The sequence below is a fragment of the Equus quagga genome, chromosome 2, assembly GCF_021613505.1.
Source record: "Equus quagga isolate Etosha38 chromosome 2, UCLA_HA_Equagga_1.0, whole genome shotgun sequence".
NCBI lineage: Eukaryota > Metazoa > Chordata > Mammalia > Perissodactyla > Equidae > Equus > Equus quagga.
In genome coordinates, this window is record NC_060268.1 from 118,608,511 (window position 1) to 118,624,065 (window position 15,555).

Here is a 15,555-nt window from a genome sequence, read left to right on the forward strand (position 1 = left end):
TGTGGTCTTTTGTGTCTGACTCTTTTTTCACTTAGCGTAGAGTTTTCAAGGTTCTCTCATGTTGTAATGTGTATCAGTACTCTGTTCCCTTTTATGGCTGAATGATATTCCATTGTATAGATGAACCACATTTTATTCACCTATTCAATTGATGGACATTTGAGTTGTTTGCACTTTTTGGATATTATGAATAATACTGCTATGAACATTTGCATATAAGCTTTTGTGTGGATATACGTTTTCATTTCTCTTGGGTCTATAACTAGGGCTGGAATTGCTGAGTCAACTGATAACTGTGTCTAAGTTTTGGAGGAACCACCAGACTGTTTTTGCACAGCAGCTGTACCACTTTACAGTCCCACCAGCAATGAACACACAGGGTTTCAGTTTTTCCACATCCTCACCAACATCAGTCTTTTTGATTATAGCCATCATACTAGGTGTGAAGTCATATCTCATTGTGGCTTTAAGTTGCATTTACCTAATGACTAGCAATGCTGAGCATCTTTTCATGTGTTTGTTGGCCATTTGTATATATTTGTTGGAGAAATGTCTGTTCAAGTCTTTTGCCCATTTTTAAAATTGGGTTCTTTTTCTTGGTGAATTGTAAAAGTTCTTTATGTATCATGGATACTAGGCTTCTATCAGAGGATTTGCAAATATTTTCTCTCATTCTGTGGGTTGTGTCTTTACTTTCTTGATAATGTCTTTTGAAACACAGAAGTTTTAATTTTGATGAAGTCCTTTGATGAAGAATTTATCTATTTTTTGTTGTTGCTTGTGCTTTTGGTAGCATATCTAAGAATCCATTGCCAAATCCAAGGTGATAACTATTCCTATGTTTTCTTCTAAGATTTTACTAGTTTTAGCTCTTACATTTAGTTCTTTGATCTATTTTGAGTTAATTTTTGTATATGATGTGAGGTAAGGATCCAACTTTATCCCTTAGTTTGTGGAGATCCAGCTGTCCCTGCACTATTTGTTGAAGAGAAAATTATTTCCCAATTGAATGGTCCTGGCACCCTTGTCAAAAGTCAGTTGAGCATAGATGTTTAGGTTTACTTCTCAATTTTATCCCATGGGTCTATATGTCTATCTTTATGCCAGTATCACAGTTTGAATTACTGTAGCTTTGTTTGTAGTTTTGAAGTAAAGAAGTATGGGTTCCCTGACTTTTTTGTCTTTTTCTAAGACTCTTTTGGCTATTTGGGGACCAGTCCCTTGCAATTCCATGTGAATTTTAGAATCAGCTTGTCTATACCTGCAAAAAGACAGTTGGAATTTTGATAGGGACTGGATTGAATCTGCAGATCAATTTGCAGAGTACTGCCATCTCAACAATACTAAGTCTTCCAATCCATGAGCAGAAGGTATTTTGTATTTTTCAGTGTATAGGTCTTACACCACCTTGGTTAAATTTATCCTTAAGTATTTTATTCTTTTTGATATTATTATAAATGGGATTGTTTTCTTAATTTCATTTTCAGATTGTTCATTGCTAGTGTATAAATATACAACTGATTTTTGTATGTTGATCATGTATCCCCTCCTGCAACTCTGCTGAATTCATTTATTAGCTCTAATAGTTTTTGTGTGGATATTTTAGAATTTTCTATATGTAAGATAATGTCATCAGTGAATAGAAAGAGTTTTAATCCTTACTTTCCAAGTTGAATGCTTTTCTTTCTTTTTCTTTCCTAACTGCCCTGGCTAGAACTTCCAATACAATGTTGAATAGCAGTGGCAAGAGCAGACATCTTTGTCTTGTTCCTGATACTGGGGGAAAGCTTTTATCCTTCCCCATTAAGTATGTCAGCTGTAGCGTTTCATAGATGCCCTTTATTTCAGATTGATAAATTTCCCTTCTAAATTTCTTAGGAATTTTTTTTTTTAATCATGGAAGAGAGTTGGGCTTTCTCAAATGCTTTTTCTGCATCAATTGAGATGATTATTAGGTTTTTATCCCCCTTTATTCAATTAATAGTGTGTATTATAGTGATTGATTTTCATGTATCAAATAATCCTTGTATTCCTTTGATAAATCCCACTTGATCATGGTGAATAATCCTTTTAACATGCTGCTAGATTCAGTTTGCTAGTATTTCACTGGGGATTTTTGCACTTTTTTCGTGATGTCTTTGTCTGGCTTTGGTATCAAGGTAACACTGGTGTCATAAAATGAATTAGGAAATGTTCTTCCTCAATTTGGGGGGAAGCGTTTAAGGATTGGTGTTACTTCTTTAAATGTTTGATAGATTCACCAGTGAAGCCTTCTGGTACGGGTTTTTCTTTGTTGAGAATTTTTTGATTATTGATGTAATCTTATTATAGGTCTATTGAGATTTTCTATTTCTTCTTGAGTCAGATGTGGGAATTTGTGTTTCTAGGAATTTTCCCATTTCATCTGGGTTATCTAATATGTTGGCTACAATTGTTAACAGTATTTTCTTATAATCTTTTATTTCCAGAAGATTGTTAGTAATGCCCCCACTTTCATTTCTGATTTTAGTAATTGAGTCTCCTCCCTCTCTCCATCTTCCTGTCAATCTAGCTAAAGGTTTGTCAATTTTGTTGATCTTTTTCAAAGAACCATTTTCTTGTTTTGATTCTATTGTTTTTCTATTCTCTATTTTGTTTATCTGCCCTCTAATCTTTATTTTCCTTCCTTCTTGATGCTTTGAGTTTAGTTTGTTCTTCTTTTTCTAATTCCTTAAAGTGGAAGCTTAGGTTATTGATTTGAGATTTTCTTTCTTTTTTGATGTAGGCATTTACAGCTATAAATTTCCTTCTGAGCACTGTTTTCACTGCATCCCATGTTTTAGTATGTTGTACTTCCATTTTCATTAATCTCAAAGTATTTTCTAATTTCTCTTGTGCTATCTTCTTTAACCCATTGGATTCTGTGTTTTGGTTTTTTTTAAGTATGTTGTTTACTTTCCACATATCTGTAGAATTTCCAGATTTCCTCCTGTTACCCATTTCTAATTCCATTGTGGTAATAGAAAATACAATGTATGGTTTCAGTCTTCTAAAATCTATTTAGATTGTTTTGTGGTCTATCTGGAGAATTTTCCTTGTGCACTTGAGAAGAATGTGTATTGCTGTTGTTGGGTAGACTGTTCCATAGACGTCTCTCACGCCTAGTCGGTTTACAGTGTTGTTCATGTTCTTTCCTTGTTTATCTTTTGTTTAATTGTTCTATCCAATAGGGAAAGTGGGGTGTTGAAGTCTCCATTTTTGTTGAACTTTTTCTCCCTTCAATTCTGTCAGCTTTTGTTTGAAACTTTCTGGGGCTTTAGGTGTATATGTTTTTAATTGTTATATCTTGATGGATTAACCCTTTTATCAGGATATAATGTCCTTTGCCTCTCAATCTCTGCCTGTTAATTGGAGAGTTTATTCCACTTATATTTAAGGTAATTACTAATAAGTAAAGACTTGTACGGTTTTGCAATTTGTTTTCTATGTCATTTATTTCTATAAATAAATTCCTCCATTATTGCCATATTTTGTGTTAGATAGATGTTTTCAAGTATACTGTTTTGATTCCCTTGTTTCTTTTACTGTTTTATTTTCTAGGATTATAGTAACACCTTAATTTATAACAATCCAATTTGAATTAACAGGACGCTTCAACAGTATATAAAAACGTTTTTCCTATATAGCTCCATCATTGGCCTTTATGTTGTTATTGTCACAAATTATATCTTTATACATTTTGTGCTTATCAACATAGAGTTACAATTATTGTTTGGTGTAGTTGTCTTTTATCAAATAGGAAAAAGAGCTACAAACCAAAAAACACACTAATATTGATGTTTATATTTACCTATGTAGTTATCTTTACCAATGTTTTTTACTTCTTCCTCTGTATTTGAGTTACTGTCCAGTATCCTTTCATTTCAGCTTGAAGGACTTTCTTTAGCATTTCTCATAGGGCAGGTCTACTAGCAACAAACCATCTCAGCTTTTGTTCACTGAGGAATACCTCAATTTCTCCTTCATTTTTGAAGACTATTTTGCCAGATATAGGATCCTTGGTTGACTTTTTTTTCTTTCAGCACACTGAATACACCACCCCACTGCCTTCTGGCCTCCATGGTTTCTGACAAGAAATCAAATGTTAATCTTATAGAAGGTCCAGTGAATGTGACGAGTTGGTTCTCTATTGCTGCTTTCAGGATTCCCTCTTTATCTTTTGACCGTTCGGTTATAATGTGTCTCGGTGTGGATCTTTTTATATTATAGTTCACTGAGCTTCTTGGATGTCTAGATTAATGTCTTTCATCAAATTTGGTAAGTTTTCAGCCATTGTTTCTTCATATAATTCTACTTTCTCTCTTCTCTCCTGTGACTCCTATCATGCATATGTTGGTACAGTTGATGGTGCCTGACAGGTCTCCTAGGCTCCGTTAATTTTTTTCTTTTTGCTCCTCAGAATGGGAAATTTCAATTGACCTATTTTGAAGTTTGCCAATTCTTTCTTCTGCCTTCTCAAATCCACTCTTAAACCCCTCCAGTGAATTTTTCATTTGTTATTGTACTTTTCAACTCCAGGATTTCGATTTGGTTCCTTTTCTAATTTCTCTTTATTGATATTCTCTATTTGATGAGACATCACTCTCCTGGTTTCCTTTAGTTCTTTGAGCTTTTTAAAGACAGTTGATTTAAAGTCTTTGTTTGGTAACTCCAATATCTGATCTTTCCTCAGTTTGTATTAACAGATTTCTTGTTTTCCTGTGTATGGATCAAACTTCCTTCTTTGCATGGTTCATAACTTTTGTTGAAAACTGGGCATTTTGACATTATAATGTGACAACTCCAGAAATCAGATTCTTCCCTTCCCCAGAATTTGTTGTAGTTTTAGTGACTTCTAAAGTTGGTATTCTTTGTTAAGGGTGGCCATTGAAGTCTCTGTTCAGTTAGGTAAGTGGTCACTAATGATTCAACAAATTTCCTTAAACTCCTGGAACCAAAAAACCCCCCAAAAATCTCTTTGGTCTTTGCAGATGTGTTGTGTGTGTTGGGCACATCTACTGACAATGAGCCAGGCAGCCTGTGACTCTGCCTTAACTTCCTGTTTGTGCAGAACCTGAAGGTCAGCCAGAGGCAAGAGCTTAGGGCTTTCTCAAGGCTTTTCTGAAAAGCATCCACCCAGCCCTGAACATGTGTGTGAGAACCAGGACCAGGATGAACACAGGTGGTCCTCAAGTGTGTAGACCAGGGATCTTAAAGGCTTGCAGGGGCCAAATAGGTAACATGTGCTTGGTGGAATACAATAGGGAGTGGTGGGGCCTGTGGCAAAATGGAGAGCACACGTCTAAAGGGGACAGCTGCAATCTGGCTCCAGCAGCAACTGCTGTGCAGGAATGCTGGGCCAGTGTTGCCAGAATTTCTGGGTTTTCAAGAGAAACCAGAATTCCAGGTTTTTTAAAATACAAAATCTCTCAATGTTTAAATGTTGACAACAAATCCAAATGTCTAAAAAGACTCTTTGGAGACCAAAGTAAATGCATGTACAGGTTAAATACTGCCTGCTGGACAGCAGTTTGAAACCTATGGTATAGACAACAGGGCAAAGTAATATCACAATACATTTACAGTCACATTAGAGCAGGTTGAATCTAGGCCCTGGCACAGCTCAGGAGGCCTGCCAGTAGCAGCCTGAGTTCATGGCAAGTTGTGCAATGCCAAGCAGTGCATCCCACCATGCAGTTCCCACCTGATGCCCAAGGGCAAGGGGTCTGCCCCAGGGGAGGAGCACCTCAGCCAAGCATGCTGGGTCTTGGTCAAGAGGCTCCAGGCATGGAAACTGGGGCAGAGCTGAAGTGATGAGCAGGGCCTGTTATCGATTCCAGTGCCCACATCAGCCTCCTCTGGTGAGGAAGGCAGGTCTAGGTAGGCCAGGTTGGTGTCTAGCTCATGGCTGCTGTATGCCCCTTGCATCATCTCCTCCTCTATGTTCAGGTAGCAGTGAGGAGTCCAGCAGTACCCACAAGCAGATGTCTACTTTGGAGACAAGCCACTCCCTAGGGCCCTGCCAGGGCTCAGCAGGCTTGATCTCAACCCTAGTCTCTAGAGTCTCGCCTTTCTAAACTTTCAACACTGCAGATCACAAAAGGAGTGAGTGGAGACCCCTGACCAGCAAGGCAAGCTCTGGGCTTCTGGACGTGAGATAGTGATTTCTAGAAATGCTTCCCCTTTTGGACTCACCCCCTCCTACCACCACCAACCAAGAGACAAAAGGCTGGGCGGGGACCACACCCAGGAGCACCCTTTCAGACTGAAGGGTCCCTGAGGGAAGGCACTGGTCTTGTGCCTCTCTGAGTTGTCCCCTCTCTCCTCTCTGGCCCCTGGCCATAAGGCCTATCCCAGGAGTCATGCACACCCCCTCTCGCCCATGCCTTTCCTTCAGGACCTGGGTGAAGAGCCACCCTCTTCCTACCTCACCCTCACTGGACTTCAGTGTGCCTACATCTGACTAAATCCCCACACCTTTTCAGTGTCTGGGCCTCCAGAATGGATTTCAGAAACTTCCCTTCTCAGGTCCAAACAACCAGGTCCCTGTAAATTACTTATGCTCAGGGTTTCCTGAGCACAAATTTCTATTTAAAGTCATATAAATTTTCACCAGCTAATAAGCCTGGAGCTACAGGGCAGAATCACAAAGCAGAAAGAAACAAGCTGGCACCAGGGAAACATTTCCAGAACATTCCAGAGCCGGCTGACTTTAATTTAGAAACAGCTTTTGGCTATCGACATTCAGGTTTAAGGCACATTCCAAATTATAAGAAGCCCTGTCAATGGCAGGGAGCTGCCCTTATTCTTGTGGTTTTGCATGGAAGAAGGAACAGATGACTTTCTGGCTTTTTTTCTTTTCTTTTCTAAAAAGGAGTGAGTTTGGCAATAACAAAGCTCATAACACATTCTCACCAGATGCAAAGATTACCCTTAAAAGGTGCTCCCTTTTACTCCTCAGTGAGGACATGGTGTCCCCCCACCCGACCTCTCTCACTCAAAATATGTATGCAGGAAAGAGTCTTGTATGCATCTGTCTGGCAATGACTATAAAAAAAAATGCCTCCAAATAAACATATAAAAACTACATGACTAAAACAAAGCCAAGAGTCTCAGCCACAGGCAAAGGAGAATGATTGCGTGAGTCAGGAAACAAAACGTCTACTTGAGAAGAGAGAAGCAAGAGGCTGTGAGGGGTGAGGAGGAAAGAGATCCTGCGGGAGCTGGAGATCAAGCACGTTATACGGAACAGGAGGAGCACGAGGAGGACAGGGCCAGGGCTCTGCGGACAGTCTGCAGTGGAACACCTGAGGGGCTATTTTGAGGATTTGTTAGAAACAGATGGACATTCCTTTGGCCTTTTCCCGGCACTGCCCTTGCCAGCAGGTGGACAGAAGTGAACCACCAGTCACCGCTCAGTCGTTGCCACCACAGATCTTCAGCAAAATCTTCCGGTAATCCCCTGAAGTGTCTCCCTGGTCACAGAAACAAGGAAGACATCAGTTAAGGGTGGCAGAGCTAGTTCTGGCCTCCTGGGTCTGGATTTCCTTCTGCCTCAAGTGCTCTGACAGAGAGGTAGGCCCATCCCAAGGAAATCCCCCAGCATGCTGGGTGAGGGGCTCACAAACTCAGCGTCACAGCTGGCACAGACCTTGGATAGTGCAATTCAGCCTCCCCAACCCTCTGTAAAAAATAGAAGGCTGCACTCACCCCAAGGACTAAAGTTAGAATTTGAAAAATAAAACCAAAAACATATTTAAACAGCCAAAAAAAACCCCTCCCCAGGGCTAACTAACAGTGGTCTTTTCACAGTGCACTGTTGTCGCACTAAATTGGGACTATATCGTAATGTAGTATTATGTCCCGCGCTGGGAATGTAATCTATTGTGAGACGACCTTCCAGCGGAGGGTGCTGTTATTATTTAGGTATCCAAGCTCACACTGATCTCTCCTCCATCTGAGCCCAGCGCACTTTAGAAGCACGGCCCACGCTTAGAAAATTTCTAATCATTTCCTTCCTTGAGGGCAAGTCCATGAGTTCTTCAAGATGCCCACACAGAAGACACTTTGTGAATAATTACTAACTCTCTGCTATCAACAGCATCATTTTATAGCCAGGGAAATGGAGATTGGCTTCTCTCAATGATACGTCCAACATCAAACACTAGTGAGTCTGAAATCAGGACCTGGTCATGGTGCCTACAGTTTCCAGGTTCATGTGAGTTCAGAATGTAACTTTCAGACCACCCAGACTGGAATAAATTTTGTCAGACTGGCTCTGGCAGACAGTGATAAAAGAATGGCTAGTGTTTATGAGACACTTATTGTCACACAATATGCTTTACCTGGACTGCCTTGTTCAAGACTCACAATACTCCTTGGGGGAGCTATTAGCAACCTCGTCTTATGGAGGATGAAACTGGAGTTCAGGAAGGTTTAAAGAAGCTGTTTGAGAGCACTCAGTGAGCAAGCAGAAAAGCCAGAACTGGGCTCTGAGCAGGTGACCCCAGAGCCGTCGCCTCTGACTGCCTCTCTATACTGCCTCCATCACAAAGCTGAGTGAAGGAAGCAGTTATCAGTGAGCCAGAGCTGCATTCTAGGGAGTGCTGGGACCCGAGTCTCACTGACAGATCCCAGAATCACAGGGTGGCTGGGACTCTAAAGGCCAGGCCCCAAGGTAGGAGAAGTCCTGCATATTCTCTGATGCAGATGTTTAGAATCTCCTTCCCCACCCATTTCCTGAGCAATGAATGTGCTGCATGCTAGGGATGTAGGGTGGGGGTGACAGCAGGGTCAAGACCCCTCCTGCCCTCCAGAGCTTACAATCTGTTCGGGAGCAACCAGATGAACCAGTGAAAACTGGAGAGCAAGGACAAGGCCCATAAACAAGACGCCCATATGGGGCAGAGACCAAGCCCATGGGAGTTCTGAGGAGGGAGATGTCAAGGAGACAGTGGAGGTGGCCAGGGAGGTCCACAGGCAAGTGGGACACCAAGAGGCAGCCCAGTCAGCCCCGAGAAGGCCCGTACCGAGATGTCGTGGTACAATGACTTGCCATACAGCCGCTTATATTCCATTCTGATGTCCAGAAGGTCAATCTCGCTGCGAGACACCATGATGCGAATCAGGGTCCGGTCCTTTGTTCCTGCTCCCTGAAGAGAGTCCGCCCAAGGGCATGAGCAATGGGCCTCCTCACTGTCCCACTGTCCCACCTTCCCCAGGCACTCTGGCCCCCTCTCCACCCATGGGCTCTCTGTCCCCTTGGCTGAGGGGTGGCTCAGCCCATGCCTTCTATGCTGAGCCTTTGGTCCCTGAGACACCCCCACCCAGACCCTGCACATGAGATTTACATACCCTCATGGCCCTGTTGAGCCTTTCAGCAAAGAAGGCTGGGGTATTCTTGAGACATTTCACTAGAAGAGAAAAACAGAATAACTCGATCTGCAGAAAACTCAGTCCAAGTGGGCATAGAGTACACGAGTATCCTCTTAGGAAGCCAGATGTCAAGCACATCACTGCATCCATCTTCTTCTCCCCCATTCTCCAGGTTCAATTATCCATGGTCTTGCTCTATCTCTTTGGAATAGAAATATCCAGAGCCTGGACCAACCCAACCTCTTTCTTGGCAACCCACACGGTAAAAGGAGCTGTGTGGGGAGAAACATGGACAGTGATGAGGCCCGTGTGCTGCTCAGATGGGAGAGGTGAGCTGGAGACGCTGAGACCCTCATGGAGAAAGGACAGCCAGGAGGAACAAAAGTCTCCCTAGACTTTTTAGGCCACGACACAAACAGTGAGGGACACGCAGAGAAATGAGGAGGATTTTCCCAAGTGGGTATAAACCCTCCTGGGGGGCAGGACCTGGCCCATCAGGCCCTGCCTCATAGGGCAGGGCTCAGGCACAGCAAGAAGCCCACCATCATCCTGGGAACTATGCCAGCTCTCCTCAGCAAGGGCCTGTTTCGCTGTTGCAAGGAAAAATCTTTCCATGTGTTTCCATCACAAACATCTGACAACTGCCTGCAGCAATGTATTTTTAGAGGAAACTTGGGAGGATATGAGTCATCTTCCTCCAGGAGAGCAGCTGGTTGCTGGCCCACTAATAACCACACTGCAGCTCCCTTCCCCAGAGCTGCGCCTGAAATATAAACAAGACGCCTCCAGGATGGTTAGGGTACAACTGCACAGGAATCCAGGCAGCACTTTGATTTGCCACCATTTGGGCATGCTAGATTTAGCTATCTTGGATCCTGTGTTTCTTTCACTGCACCACCCTCAATGAGAGGTTGGGTGAGCACCCTGAAAATTACAATACACACCAGTCTCCGGTGGGCAGGCAGGTAGGCAAGGCAAGCCCAAGACACCTACCCACGGCCAGCATGCCCTGCTCCAGGTCCCCAGACATCTCCCGGCAGATGCTCTTCTCAATATCTCGGCCTGTCATTCGCTGATACTCGTTGAAAACTAGTGGGAAGACAGAAGGGACCAGTTATAGACTGAATTCTGTCCCCCCAAAATTCATATGGTGAAATCCTAACTCCTAGTATCTCAGAATGTAACTGTACTTGGAGATAAAGTCTTTAAAGAATTAAGTTAAAATGGGACCCTTAGTGTGGCCCAATCTGACTGGTGTCCTTTTAAGAAGAGATCTGGACACACAGGGAAACGCCAGGGATGTGCACACAGAGGAAAGACCATGTGGGGACATGGCAAGAAGGTGGCCATCTGCAAGCCAAGGAGAGAGGCTTCAGAAGAAACCAAACCTGCTGACACCTTGACCTTGGACTTCCAGCCTCAAGAACTGTGAGAAAATAAATTTCTGTCATTTAAGTCACCTGGTCTGTGGTACTTTATTATGACAGGTAGAGGAAATTAATACAGGACACACAGTGAGGAGACCTCTGCCCCTTCCTCTCTTCCACTTTGCTCCCAGCACCCTGGATAGCCCTATTGACCATACCTTCCCAGCTCTCAATCAGCCAGATGCTTCACCCCCAAGTCGAGTGCACTCCCCTCGAGCTTGTTCATGCGGTCCCGTCCCCTCACCAGGACTGCCCTCACCAGGCTGCTTACCCCATCACACCATAATCCCCTGTTCAGGACCCCTACACACCGATAGCCTGCCCTCTCTTCTCAAATCCCCTACACTTCCAGTCCATGCCATTCCTTCTCCATTGTCCATGTATCAGCCTTGTCTTTCCCAATCTGACTGAGCTATTGCCCACCCAGCACCCCCAGCTCACCCTAGGACAAGCTGAGCACCACAGGAAGTGGACTGCAGGTTCCTAGAGAGGCAGGCGGCACAATGAGACCTGGGTCCTAACGTTAGCTCTGACCCTGGATATAAGTCCTTCTCCAGCCTGGGTCTCAGTTTCTGTCAGTGTTCTCCAAACTTCTGTCATCTGTATATCAGTGTCACGACTTCTGCTATATCTTTATCTGTCTTCATTACTTACTATTTGCTTCAGATCAGCTCCTCTTTTCTCCTAAGTCATAATGTTTGTGAAACCATGGATTTGATGTGCTACTTATATAAGTCTATACTCATTAAAATAAATAATGATTAAAATGAAAATACATTCACTCACGTTCCATCACAGTGTAGTGTAAATGTTAAAAAGTGTGCTGTGGAGCCAGACAGGTGGAGTTGAAACCTGAGCTCGGCCACATTACCAGCTAGATGACCTAATTTCCCGCCCCTGCCCTGGGCCTGCTTTCTCATCCACAGAATGGGAGAACAGCAGCACCTGTCTGCGTGTACGTATTACAAGACCTCGTGCACACAGAGCAGGTGCCTAGGCTTTCACCTGAGCCACCCACCCACCCACATTTCTAAGCGTGGTCAGCATTCTCCGTCTTCGCCTGCCTCACACATTAGCTGTTCTGACACTGCTGGCCTCCAGGACTTCCCTTTCTCTGAGTGTTCCTGCTTAAGTCTCCTGCAACGGCCAGGGCCCTGTCCTCTGACTGCTGGTCTCCTCCTGAGAGGATCTCATGCAGTCCCAGAGCCTCAAACACACCTTCAACCCACTCACAGCTTCCAAACCACCATCTCTAGCCTGACCTCTCCTGATCTCCAGACTCATAAACCCAGTTGCCTACCTCATATCTCTAGCCTGAGGCTCCCAATTTCCTTCCCTCCTAAAGCCTGCTCCATCCACAGCTTCCCAATCTCAGTTGAGGGCCACCTCATTCTTCCACCGGCTCAGCGGGAAGGAATCCTTGTGTCCTCCTCAACCCTTCTTTCTCTCATACTCCATGTCCAATTCATCAGCGAACAGGGCCAGAATCCTACCCTTCTCACCACCTGCCCTTGCCACCTGGTGCTAGCCACCATCATTTCTCCACTGGATTACTGCAGCCGCCTCCTAACTGGTTTGCTGTGCTGCCATTGACCCCTTCACTCTTCTCAACACAACAGCCAGTGAACTTGCAAAATCTAAGTCAAATCACATTGTTCCTCCACTCAGAGCCCTCAACGGCTTTCTGTTTTACTCAGGATAAACAATGAGTCCCAACAACTGTCAGCAGGGCCTCCTCCCATCCCTGACCTCACCTCCTACTACTCTCATTCACTCCATCTGCTCCAGCTACACCGACTGCCTTAACCGGTGCTCAGTCACGCTGGGAGCCCCCTGCTCAGGGCCTTTGCACCTGAAACTACTTCATGTTTTTAAAAGAAATGTCATTACCTCGGTGGACTTCCCCAAGCACCCGCCAATCCTCCATCATTCCCTATCCCTGTTTCCAACTTTATTATTTTCTCTAAAGGATTTACCATCTGGTAGGAATTTTATTTTTGTTTACTGCCCATGTCCCCAAACAAGAAGGTGATCCCCATGAGAGCAGGGATGATGTAGTGCTGTTTCCTACAGTCTCCACACCTACTGCAAGACCTGGCACACGGCAGGAGCTCAATTTGTTGAATGAATGAGTTAATAAACGTTAGTCTTATTGTTATGCTCATTTTTTATGCCACATTTTGGATTAGATGCTCTTGCGCTCTCTCAATCCTAACATTCCACATTCTAGCATGTAAAGATACCAGCCAAGAAGGCTCCCAGTTTCCCTTGCCTCTTCCTTTGCTTTCCTCCAGAACTCGATGCTTGCAGAAACTCGGGAAACCTACTGATAACATCTTTTAAATCACCACCAGGGGCTCTTTTAAGGAAGCGAAAGCCCCATGCAGAGCATAACTGCCAAGTGTTCCTGCAAGCTCTGTTTCCCACAATAATTCATCTGCCCTCATATACCTGGCCCCAGGGAGGCCCAGACTGCCTTACCTGCCACTAGGTGGGCCCGGCTCCGGGAGCACAGAACTGCATTGAACTTGGACTCATCTGTTCCCAAGCGGTTCTCCCCAGCTGCATACAGCTCCTGGACAGACAGAAGGGAAGATGGGCATGCGATACAGGCCTCGACCCAGACACAAGGCCCATGTCACCTGGGAGACCTGGGCAGAGCCTCCAGGCCCTGGAGGCCAAGAGGGAAAGGAAATGGGAGCAGCGCCTCAGCTGTGCTCCATTCACTGTGCCAAACTAGACACCATCCGCACTCCCTCACTGGGCAACACAGAGGGTTCTGAGGCTGGGGGGACTCAGGACCAGGAGAACCAAGACCCATTGGGGCCCAGACAAGGAACAGCTTTAACCCAAACAAGGGAGCAGCAGCACAGAGGAAAATGTGAATGAGACGCCTGGGCTTGAGTCCTAGCTCTGCTACCAACTTGCCAGGGGACTCTAGACAGGCCCCTCTAAGCCTCAGTTTCTCATCTCTAAAAGGCAAAAGCTGGATTAGATTTGGGGGTCACAAACCTGAAAGACCAAGGGGGCCAGCTGGGTAACTTAAATGAGGGAAACAGGCCAGCTATAAGGCCAGGGAGTGGTAGGGACCAAAGCTAGCCACACAGAAGGGCAACTGATTTCTCAGCATCAGCTGAGAACAATGATGGAGGAATGCAGGCTCACAGCTGTCAGATCCATTTCTCATGAGAAGCCAGAAATCCAGATTTCTATGTGAAATTCCCCAATCTTTAAAAAGCAGCTTTCCTATCTAAAAGGAACACGTGAGACAATAACTATCACAATAATTGAAAGATCAGAGTGACAGATGTGGGATTTCATGGGTTAGGCACTTTCCCTGTGTTTCATTGCATATACCATTGCATTAGCAAATGGGCAGAATCTGCACTTGCCTATTAAGCTTTTGAAAGTTTCAGCCCAAATGGCTCTAAAGTGCTTTCCAGGCCTCAGATAGCAGCTCTTGATGGAAAGGCACTGATAGGTGAGAGCAGAAGATGGCCATTGGGGGCATAGATCAAGGAGAGGCCGAGCAGGTCCAAACCAAGAAGGCAGAGCAGTAGGCAGGAGACCTTGAAACTGAGGCAACTTCTGCCTCAGCTAGGAAACGGCCTCTATAAGAAATAGGAAAAGCAACACTGGAGCACGAGCCAGAGCCTGGGAGCTTGGGGACTGTCCAGCCCTGAGTTCACAAATGAGAATGGATGTCTCAGGCCAGGGAGATGTTAACTGAGGCAGACCCTGCAGGAGGGGTCTGGGACCAGGGGTCTGTGTGCTGCCTGGGCAGAGAGAACAGAGCCAGGAGTTGGGTGCTTGTCCAGGCTCTGCCTCCAGACTTCCCTGGGCACAATGCTCAACCTTTCTAGCCTCAGTTTCCTCATCTGGAAAGGAAATGGACCAGACCAGAAGAGTAGCTCTCTTCCAGCCCTGACACAGGGCACTCCACAGAGGTCCTCTTCGCCCTGATAGAAAGCAAAGATAAGAAGACCACTGGCGGTGCCTGGTGAATGCCCTGCCACGGGTGGCAGGAGTAATGAAGGGGGAGAGAGAAGTATGGCCAGCTCCCTCCCACCAGGAAGCCATGGCTCTCTCCAGCCAGAACCACTATGGTCTGAATTCATTAGTGGCAAACCCAAACTCCTCTAGAGAGGCACTCAGATGCCTGGACAAAGAGAGGAAATGGCAGGACACTTTTCATCTTTTGTCTGCAATTCACACAAGGCTGGGGACAAGGGCAGAATTCTAAGGCTACACAACTAATGGGACAGGTGGTTTCTAGGCTCAAACCTTCAAAAGTTTAACAGGCAAGTATGAATTCTGCCCATTTGCAAACATCATGATATATATAAGCAAACCCAAGGAAAGTACCAAGTCACGTGAAATCTCACATCTATAACTATGATTCACCAAGGACTGTAATATTTATTATCTCCCACATAAGGGAACCTCTTATTGGTGGGGAACTATAACCTAGAGTGGTTGGGTAACCTGTTCAAGGCCACATGGTTGATAAGTGGCAGGGACTGTATGAAACGCACAGCATCTGGATACTCCTTATCTGTTGCTCTTTCCATCCCAGAACTCCTCCCTTGTGAAGCAAGAAAGTAGAGGCCATCCCCACCCCCCGGCTTAGGAAGCCAGGTGGCGTACCTAGCCTGGCCATCACACTCACCTGGACATCTCTCTGGACAAGCGACATGTCCACATTTGTGCTTTCATCCCGGTTTCCCTGAAAGGA

General features: G+C 44.8%; 1 protein-coding gene across 3 annotated transcripts in view; it reads right to left on the reverse strand.

Moving 5' to 3' along the window:
• Positions 1–6,697: 6,697 nt before the first annotated feature.
• The window catches only part of ANXA11 (annexin A11), a 41,548-nt gene continuing 32,690 nt past the window's right edge, over positions 6,698–15,555 (reverse strand). For all 3 annotated transcript variants that reach the window (XM_046653274.1, XM_046653275.1, XM_046653273.1), the window contains 6 exons: positions 15,490–15,546; positions 13,302–13,395; positions 10,387–10,482; positions 9,373–9,431; positions 9,048–9,170; positions 6,698–7,493 (listed from right to left, as the gene is read on the reverse strand). In XM_046653274.1, coding sequence (XP_046509230.1) covers positions 7,434–7,493; positions 9,048–9,170; positions 9,373–9,431; positions 10,387–10,482; positions 13,302–13,395; positions 15,490–15,546 — 489 coding nt within the window. In that variant the 3' untranslated portion in view covers positions 6,698–7,433. The remainder of the gene's footprint in view (positions 7,494–9,047; positions 9,171–9,372; positions 9,432–10,386; positions 10,483–13,301; positions 13,396–15,489; positions 15,547–15,555) is intronic.